The 10,468-nt window shown below is 40.4% G+C and overlaps 1 protein-coding gene across 1 annotated transcript; it reads right to left on the bottom strand.

Annotated features, from left to right (window-relative positions):
* Nucleotides 1-8,576: 8,576 nt before the first annotated feature.
* LOC146676894 (uncharacterized) lies at nucleotides 8,577-10,195 on the bottom strand. Its single transcript, XM_085380602.1, has 5 exons — nucleotides 10,006-10,195; nucleotides 9,384-9,445; nucleotides 9,245-9,307; nucleotides 9,101-9,160; nucleotides 8,577-9,018 (listed from the first exon to the last, which is right to left on the bottom strand). Exons 1-5 carry the CDS (start codon nucleotides 10,193-10,195, stop codon nucleotides 8,791-8,793), a joined length of 603 nt encoding a protein of 200 aa, XP_085236728.1. The 3' UTR covers nucleotides 8,577-8,790.
* Between the last annotated feature and the right edge of the window lie 273 nt (nucleotides 10,196-10,468).

Below are 10,468 nucleotides of genomic sequence, written 5' to 3'. Positions count from 1 at the left end.
CATAGACATTACCAGGGCAGGTCACTGAGGTATATTGATGGATCTACATACAGAGTATGACACCACTCGCAATTGACTTTCAAATTAATTCGTAGTTATTTATACACCATGAAATCACAGCATTTGCCTCAAGGTTCTCTATATGATAAAAAGATTGTACAGTATTACACCAGATCATCCACTGTGAGCTGGCACTAGGCAGTGTTGGGAAAGAAAAACTCCCTTTCAACAGTAAGAAACCTCCAGCAAAACCAGGCAGGAGTTCCATTACTCACTCATTTCTAGTGGACAACTGCCTTGCTCTCACTTTGAAAGCTTAGTTGCTGCTAATCCGCTAGGTTAGGCCCTTCCTGTATCAAGTTCATCAACCATCCTCAGAATAATTCAGCTGCATCCCCAAACACGGCCTCGTCACACAGTCTGACACCAACTCCACTATATTAGACTACAGTTGGCAGCAGCAGTCCTCCTTCTGCTCTAGGAAACCTTTACCAGCTAGAAATCAGACCTGTTATCAGTGACTTCAGCTGGAGTGCATCTGGCTCAATAGGGATGGGTACCGGTATCGGCACCGGTTCTGACATAAACGGTAGTAACCAGACCGAAAAGCAGCACACATTACGGTGCTTCATTTCGGTGCTTTTTTTTTTCTGAGATATCATACACTTTGGATTCCAGCCAATCATTTTACCTTTGCAAGCGTAGTAGGTGGGCCCAGGTACGTACGTTCTTTTAGAGCAGAGCTACAGATTAAAAATGTCCAAGGCGAAGCGGTCAAAGTCTGGCTGTACTTCACAGCAAAAGATGCAAACTCAGCAGCCTGCAACAAGTGCTTTAAGGTGATACTGTGCAAAGGAGGTAACACCTCGAATCTGAAACACCTGGTGACGCATAGCGTTTTTTTAAAAGCCAAGAAATGCACTGATAGCTTGCTGCGAGACCTCACACCAAGCACATCTACTGCTGGTGTGGTGCCTGTTATTGACCCGGAGATAGCAACATGAACCCGAAGAGGAGCGTCCTGGCCCCTAGCCCTGCCAGTGTAGCAGAAATGATGACGGATGATGATACAGCAGCAGCCGTTCTTCTCTGCGTGAGTAGCTTAATGTTGTTCGTGTGTAATTTACGTTGAATAGGCTAACCACGTTATTACATTAATGCATGTAAGGTGAACTAGCAAACACCGTCGTAGTTACATTTTTTTATTTTTTATTTATTTCACACTTGGTACAACAATTCAAACAAACCAACCACACTTTCTATCAAAAAGCACTACAACCATGTGTGAAAAGGAGCAGGAAGAAGAAAATATTCTTATTAAACTCTGCCCCCTATCTACAATCCAATTTATATTAAGAGTGGGCACCAAAAATCAGGGAACAAACTAACATTAACATTTATCTCCGGTCCTAACCCAAACCAAACAACAAATTTACAATCAGAATATACCACTCCACATAGTAACAAGGAGAAAAATCAAATTAAAATAAATAAAACAAAAAATTATAATGGATCCTTTTTCAATGAACTCCAATTTCATTCACATTCTTCATATTGAGTTATCATTTTAAGCATGTAACACTTTTTAAAACAATGTAAATTTATACAATTCTTTAAATTATAATGAAGAGAGTTCCACAGTCGTATACCCCTAACCGTTGGACTCATCAATCTTTGTGTAGTCCTAGCTACCTGATGCTTAAAATAAAATTTCCTTCTGCTGTCTCCTCCCCCTGAGCACAATAAAAATACTCTTTGTAACTTAAAGGGCAAAATATTATTTTTAGCCTTAAACATAATTAATAGTGTCCGTAGTTTCACTAAATCTCCTAATTTTAATAATTTCGATTTTTTAAATAATTTATTTGTATGTTCTCTATATTTAATGTTATGAATCATTCGTATCACTTTCTTCTGTAATAAGTTTAGAGGTTTTATAGTATTCTCATATGTAGTCCCCCAAACTTCGACACAGTAACTAAAGTATGAGAAAAACAATGAAAAATATAAAATGCGCATTATTTTATAGTCTAATAAATCTCTTACATTTCCCAAAATATAAATGTTTTTAACCATCTTCTTTCTAATATACTCAATATGTGATTTCCTCGTCAAATTTTCATCTACTATTACACCCAAAAAACGAAATTCAACAACTCTATCAATCAATTCTCCATCATGTGGCTGTCTTCTTGTTTGATGGCAGATGCTCCCTTCACCCTGGCCAATAAGGCTAAAATGACCAAAGAAACAGTGGAAAACAGCTAAACATGAGAGGTTTTTGGACAACGTTGGTGTGTTTTTTCCATTGTTTAAGCACTGCTTCCAACCAAGAGTGATACCATATATGCCCTATAGCTGCAGAAAAGGCTAACATTGTTAGCTTTTTACAAAAAAACAGCTGAATATGAGAGGTTTTTGGACAAAGTTTGTGTTCTCCATTCTTTAAGCACCGGTTCAAGCACTGTTTAAGCTCCTGCACCGTTTCAAACAGTACCGGTTTGGTACTGGTATCGGATAAAACCTAAACGATACCCATCCCTATTGCCCAGTCACCAGAACCTTAAATGTTTACCCGGGAGCAACGGTTGTTGTTTTTTCCATGGTTAAACTGAACCAAACAGAAAGTGAAGGACTTCACTTTCTGTGCGTCACTTCAATCCCATGGGTCACACCAAGTCACTTCTATTCATGCATAACATTTAAAAGTGTTTTCCAAGCAGAATAACCTTAGTTGAAAAATAAATCATCATCATTCACATCTGTTAATTTCTTTTCAAATTAAGGAATACCTTTTCTCTGCTACTAGTGCCAGCTTTTCATCAACACTAATGGTAACAAAGCTGAGGCCTAAAAGTGGTAAAAAGACCTTGAATTCATAAAGCAAATTTTAATATTGAGAAGTTATAATAACTGAAACCCTAATTGCACCATTAATTCTTTTCATTGGTGTAAAACTGGTCCTTTTAACTCTTCAAACACTGTTCTACGTCATCTGAAAGTGCCAAGTGAATGGAGCTGCTATTCAGGTAAATATTCATTTGATTATTTGTGACACTTTGGAGCTGTTTTACTATGGCCTGAGACTAATGGCATCGAGGCTGCAGATGGCAATACGGGTAATTTGGACTCTTATTAGTTACAGATAAAACCCTCATGCGGAGCAATTAAACTGAATATAAAGACAGAGTCAAGGGTTTAAGCTTTATCAGAAGTTTAGTTCATACAATGACCTTCAGTTGCAAAAACCCAGAAATGCCAAATGTTATTTAATTAGAAATTGTAAAGTTAAATAATAAAACAGTTTTGAATTGAGCTATCATCTTATTGAAACTGCAGCCTGCACTTTATCATGTTCACAGCAGAGCTTTTTTTCTTTTTCTTTTACAGACTGGAGCAAAAATGATTATCCTTACTTCACTAAATGATTTTCCAGCACACAGGATTTATATATGCTCCATTACTGCCATCGATGCATTGCTTGTTTGTTTGGCTTTTTTAATCCATTTCATTTTTTTGTTAAAGTATTTGAGCCACATCACTTCTGTCAAAACAGCTGAATTGAGTAGCTGCATCCTTTGACAGTTAATGAGTTAAGCTGGAAGGAAAAGCATGCTCCCAGCCTCAATAGATTTATTGATGCAATAAAGAGGCATACGAGATCATTTTAAGGTGAGTTATCATTTGCTTTTCCTTCAGCTGTTTATGCAGTAAATACTTGATGTCTCTACCAATATAACTGAACAGGCTGTTTGGGCTGTTAAAAGGGTTACATCTCACGCTGGGTGATAAAAGAATAAAGATAATTATCGTGAAATAACTTTTCCTCAATAGAAATATGAGACACGGTCAACATAAAGCCAACCGGAGTCATACATCCTTGTTTTGACAGACAACACAAAAGGCCAATGACAACAGGAATAATGCCATGCCAAACCAATCTTGCTTGGAATAGACTTAGAGCTACATCAGGTCACATACACAGTGTATGAGGAGCACTGGGCAGCAACACAAATGCTAATACTGGGCTACTGCAGTCATAAAAACCAGTGCATTGGGAATGTGAGTGAGATAACAGACAAAATGATCTTCATACCTGACAAAAATAGAGATTCGATTTATAATGTGATATATATCTATACTGACTGACATTAAAAATTCCATATCGCCCAGCATCCTCACATCCTCAAAATGTCAGGTTTGTAATTAGCCGGGCCTTTTTAGTGTATTTAAAGTGGCTTCAAGATTCAAAAGTACACCTGGAGCTTTAATTTTCTTAAACCCATTCATCCTATTCTTTATTAGAAGATGAAACTCTAAACAAGACTTGAACAAGGATTTTATCTGGCAACAACCTTCAGTTCTACTTATGAGCTCTTCAATATCAGGCTACAGGATCAAAAAACAAGAACAAAATTCAATGCAAATCCTCTGTTCTAAAATAGATAAAGTTTTCTTGACATTCTATATATATAAACTTATTGGTGTTTTTCCCTGTGTTCTTTTCATGTCTCCGTGTTATTTTTTTATATTGATTATTTCTTCTTTATTTTTCAGTCTTCCTTCATGTCCTTTGTTTGGATGCTTTCGACACCTCATGAAAGCCTGATGTGAAATTGCTTACAGAAAATAAATAAATGTCATCACAGGATTATATGTGGACCTGTGAAAAACTAAGCCTTACATCTTTCATAGAAATTAAGAGGTAAAGTAACAGCCAGATGCTGATAATCAAATGCACCTGATTAACTGATCATTGACAAGTTTGAACAGTCTGCTCATCCACAGCATCCAGAACGACACAATCTTCAAAGGAGTGGACGCTCCAGCAAATTCAGGTCAGGCTGTGCAAAGCTCAGAGAAACTACAAAAAACCCAAGAGCTCCTTCTCAGACTCTACAGGCCTCAGTTAGCATTTTAAATATTAAAGTTCATGACAGTTCGATTAGAAAAATACTGAGCAAGTGTGGCTTACTGGGAATAGTTGCCAGCAGTAAGGTTCTGCTAAAAAGAACATGGCTGCACAGCTTAGGTTTGCAGTGTAAATTATCTTGATTTAAAACTCCAAACACACAATATACTGAGGGCATAACACATTTTTTTCCCTCTGTGACTAGAAAAAAATGCCTAACAATCATTTGTTAATGTTATTACCTGACACTATCATTAGAAATGTTTCTATCCTAATGCATGGTATTGGTCTACAGCTTAGCTGGATGTCTTCTCAGAAAAAAAAACAAACAGCAATAGCGTAATTAAACATCTGCATAATTATTCGTTTGTGCAATATCAAATTATTCTCTGCTATTTGTTCAATTACTGGTTGTGTTGTGTTATTAATATGAAATGTTAGACTGAAAAACACTGCAGCTCCATAAGCAGTTTCAGCTATGTTTAATACTGTTTTCCTCATTATGCTCAAAGCTGCAGGGTGTTGTCTGCTGCAATAGCTAATATAATGCCATCTTGACTTCTTAATGTTTTTTCTTTTTTTCTAACTTTGAAAGTGCTCAGTTGGAGGATTGCAGAAAGAGAAAGTGGAGTTTCACCTATTATCACTTACGACCGCTGCAACATTGTGGGGTGCTCCAAAGTTTGTATTGTTGACTGCGAATGAGCTCAAAAAGGAATAACAACCTGCCTCTTCACAGTGGAAAAGATAAAAAAATAAATGAGAATATGAGAAAATATGAGAGACATACACAGAACCTGGGTCAGTGATATTTGTCTTTGCTGTAACTGAACATTCAGGATCTTTAAGGTGGTTTCAGCAGGGTCGAAAAGTCATCTACACATGCTGATTAATTTCACAGATTTGACTCTCAGCTCAAGAAAAATTATTTTGTTCAGATCCATTTGTCAGACTCCACAGGCCTGTCTACTATTCTGATACAGAGATAAATGAGAAGTGCAGTTATGTATATACTGCACTTATTTAATTCTTGCTTGGAGGCATACAGTGTACACACACATTTTTCATTTTCTCTTCCTTTTCCTCTTTCTGTCTTTAAATTTGAACTAATGATGTTGAATTTACACCTGTGATTTTAAAGGCTGAGTTAGACTTTGGAAATTTTGAAAATGAAAAACAAAAACAAAAAGCAGACCTAACTAATTCCACTGATAATGCTTTGAATGTAATATTTCCTGAATTTGGCTTAATGTCGTGTGAAAGCGGCAGCCTTGATGCTAATGGCTCAAGATAACTCAAGTGGACACCATTTAAATGCACATGTCGACTCAGATATTTGGTGGGCAGCTGGTGAAAATAACACAAGGCAGGATACAGGAATACTAATATCAGGAACCTGATTAGCTGTTCTCCAAAGACAGCAAGGAGGAAATGGCCCAGTGGGTCTTACTGTGGATCCTTACCAGCCTTCCACTCCCCCCTGCTGTAAGAGAGGTCATATGGCATTGATGCATGCCAACCTCTCCAACTGCTATAAATTATAGCCAATTAATCATATTTTATTTTCTATTGCTATGTTGTCTTTCAAGAGAACTAAAATGAACAAAATAAGACTGGCACTAAATTGCATTTTGCAATGATGCTCCTGCTTTGTTTTGTTTTATAAATCAATGCACTTTCATGCCATCCTAAAAGCCCAAACCCACTTCCTGCTAGGATATTATTGATTGAATTCGGAGGATGACAATTCAGGTCACATTTATTTAACATAGCACCAAATCAAAGCAAGAGTTACCTCAAGGCACTTTATACTATAAAGACCCGACAGTATTAAAGAGAAAACTCAAGCAATCAAACAACCACCTATGAACAAAACACTTTGTGACTGTAGGAATGAAAAACTTCCTTTTAACAAAAGAAATCTCCAGCAGCACCAAGGTTCATGGACGAGCAGCCATTTGCCATGTCACCCCAACTGTCACCCCAACTGGTTCGGGGTGATGTGGGAGTGAGAAGAAGAAGTGCTTAATGTGATACACTGTAATGCACAAAGTCCTGTAGCAGTTTGAGCCAATAGAAGCGTAACTATGGAGCCATTCAGGGTCACCTGACTAAATCTTTTATCAAAGGGGAAAGTGTTAAGTCTGATCTTCAAAGCATTGAGGGTCTCCATCTCCCACATCCAAACTGTGAGTTGGTTCCATAGAAGAGGGGTCTGATAGCTGAAAGCTCTGTCTCACATTCTATTTTGAAAACCTAAGTAGCTCTGCAGTCTGAGAGCAAAGTGCTCTATTATGGCACTATGAGGTATCCAAGATGGGATGTGACCTGGGCCCTATTTCAGGAAGCCGGTTTAGTGCAAAGTCTGACTAAGTATACCCTGAGTTAACGAAAACTCTGGTTTTTCGGTTTCACAAAGCGAGTTCAGCTGAAGCCTGAGTGAGTCACTATGACGACACACTCCATGAAGCTAACCTGCCCCCTAGCAGGTTTACTACAACTAACCCTGACTGTCCCCGCCTCTTTGTCGGAAACCTGACAGTAGGAAGTGTCAGACATGGCATGTCCCTTCCTTGAAGAGCCAGTAGATCTTGAAGTCCAAATACTCCGCAGAGCTCTCCGCCGGGAGAGAGTGATCAGAGCGCGTATGGACATTTTATCATTACCTGATGATTTCCTGTGCGAACGTTACCGTTTCTCAGCACAATCAATAAGTTATTTGGATAACATCCTCAGGCCATATATTACGCATGTGACACATCGCGGACATGCGCTCAGTCCATTACATATTCTTTGTACCGCACTCCGTTTCTTTGCAAACGGGAGCTTTCTGTACAATATTGGTGACGCTGAGCACGTTTCCAAGGCTACCGTCTGTCGGGCAGTCAGGAATGTTACAGTAGCACTGAAACGTCTCCTGCACTCGTCTGTGGTGTTCCCCGGTCACAGACCCACAAGATTCATCAAAGAGGGATTCCACAAAATTGCAGGTATCAGGATGAACAAAACTCAATGCATGATGTGGTGATACGTGAACTACCACTCAAATGGTACATAAATTTCCAGGGTTCCCAGGTGTGATTGGCTGTATAGATGGCACCCACATTCCAATCATTGCACCCTCAGCAAATGGTGCAATGTCCTTCCACAGCATCAATGTACAGGTACATAATTCCCTGTAGCATTTCACACCAACAAGTGATGGCATCATGGTAATGGATGCCAATATGTGTTCTCTGCACTGTGTAGATCATATGTGATGCTGCCAACATCATCACAAATGTGGAAGCCAAGTGGCCAGGCTCTGTACATGACTCACGAATCTTCCGGGAATGTACACTGAGCACCAAATTTGGACATGGTGGGTCGAAGTAACTGTGAAATATACAGAGACCAATTGCCACAGGGACGTTTGCACTGACATGTATTCTTCTGTCCTAGGAGAGTTCACTGGCCACCTGCTTGGTGATAGGGGGTACCCATGTCTACCCTATTTGCTCACCCCTTACCCTGCCCCTGAACCGGGCCCACAGCAGCGTTATAATCTGGCCCATTGCAGGACACGGGCCAGAGTTGAAATGACCATCGGAATGCTCAAGGCCCGGTTCCAGTGCCTTCGTAGACTCAGGGTCACCCCAGAAAGGCATCATTGTGGCATGTGTGATCCTACACAACATTGCCACGATTAGAGGTGAACACTGTCCAGCTGAACCAGACATCAGCAGTGATCCACACGATGAACATCCTGACCCACCCACGAACGTACAGGATGGAAGAGCAGTCAGAGACACCATATGCCACAACCATTTCCTGTGACCCATCACCCCAACATGTTACATGACAAATACACAGATACTGTGGTCAACTGGCTTTATTGGTCACCCTGTATGTCCTGTACACAAAGTATAAATGCGTATATTAGTATGTTGTACAAACACTGACATGATTCGTCCATCTATGATCACTCCACCCACCCTTAACTGTTGTTCCAGCAGTACAATCTCCAGCTTCGACTTTTGGATCTGCAGCTGGAGGTGCACCATTTCCATGTCGCACTTCTGTATCTTCCTGGCCAGATATGTCTTATACAGCTGCTTTACAGGGAGCTATTGCAACAAAGGACATAGCATTGGCATCCATAGTACATGCCTACTTAGGTTGGTTGTAAATCAGTGCTGGACAACCCACTGTGGTAAGGTTTGTTGTAGGAGTGGCTGGACCCTCTTCCTCTTCATTTCCAGCATCACTCTACCAGGGACATAGTAAGTCCATGGTGTCATCATAGTACCACATTGTAGTCAGTTGTTATATTTTCCACTGTACGCTGTATACCTCATAGTGTGGCTCTGTTGCGGCCTCCTCTGTAGCAGCTGTCACTGTTTCGTCATCATATGCCTGTGGTGGAGACATTTAACAACATTGCTGTTCTACTGTTGACACATGTAGTCTGTGGAGTATTACGAGTACTCACGACTGCATGTCGGTCTGGCTCAACAGGGGGCTGCACCAGATGCAGTACACCATCACCATCAACTGGAAGTATATGGGGTTCATACAGGTCACTCATGACTTATGTGGGCGCCAATGGCAATTACCAGACATACCAATCACCATACACCTCATTGTCAGTATGCTCTCAGAGACAACCGACACTGAGGGAAGGCAAAATCAGTAGGTGTCAGGGTGGAAACGCTTTTATGAGCTTTATGTTGCATTAAGGTATATGTTCATATGTTACTCTTATTGGGAAAAGTACGAAATGTACTACTCGCTCCGTCTCTGGGAACAGGGAGCTCACCCTGTGAGAGGTTAACACACACACACACACACATGTATGCAAAATTAAAGGACACTGCTATGCTCTTCATAAAGACGTACCACTGCAGCTCGGTGTGTGTGAGTCTCTCCCTGGGCCCTCACCCGTGCAGCATGTTAACAGTTTCCAAGTGTCTCAGTGTTGTTTATTCACCTGACTGTTTGATAACTGTCATTCTCTGACAGTAGGACAATAACTTCACTACGACATAGTTCATTTTGGTCAAGGTGACTGTGCAGAATGGATGTATGCACGCCATGTATTGTTTTGGATTTACCCCCTATGTAGGCACTTGTGTCTTGTGGGGTTATTGCCACAGAGGATGTCCCCGCAGAGATGCCTTCAGCCACAGGGCGCCCACTGTTTTGGCTGAGGGCCAACTGCTCAGCCTCTGTGAGTGGTGGTGGAGGACCCCCACCTGTTTGTCGGGCCTCCGCTTTTTTTCTGTTGGCTGTGACGGCACACATTTGGGCATACAGAGTAGGCAAATGTGTACTTGTGATGTGCTCAGATAATTTCAATATGTGCTTACAGGAGGTATATTACTGTAGCCTCTAACTGCAATTGATTTACATAGGACACACAGACCAAGCACTATGGCTCATAATACAATTGCACCTTACCTGTTTGGACTATGTTTTTATACTTCATTTTTACTTGCTGCCAGGTACGTTTGGGGCCTGTTGGGTTGCACCTGCGCTCACATCACATCACAACATAAAATGTATGACATAGGCAAT

Source organism: Rhamphochromis longiceps, linkage group LG2, assembly GCF_057381845.1.
Source record: "Rhamphochromis longiceps isolate RC_006_pf linkage group LG2, R_longiceps_female_GT1.1, whole genome shotgun sequence".
In the NCBI taxonomy this organism is placed as follows: Eukaryota; Metazoa; Chordata; class Actinopteri; order Cichliformes; family Cichlidae; genus Rhamphochromis; species Rhamphochromis longiceps.
This window is presented reverse-complemented; position numbering and strand designations above follow the sequence as displayed.

Bases quoted from the DNA above. Each gene is read 5' to 3' on its own strand.
- LOC146676894 (XM_085380602.1), bottom strand. From the start codon at position 10,195: ATGTGTGCCGTCACAGCCAACAGAAAAAAAGCGGAGGCCCGACAAACA. The intron at 9,446-10,005 runs GTAAATCCAAAA...ATATACTTCCAG, and splicing joins CACAAGTGCCTACATAGGGG to TTGATGGTGATGGTGTACTG. The intron at 9,019-9,100 runs GTGGGTTGTCCA...TTGTTGCAATAG, and splicing joins CTACAACAAACCTTACCACA to CTCCCTGTAAAGCAGCTGTA.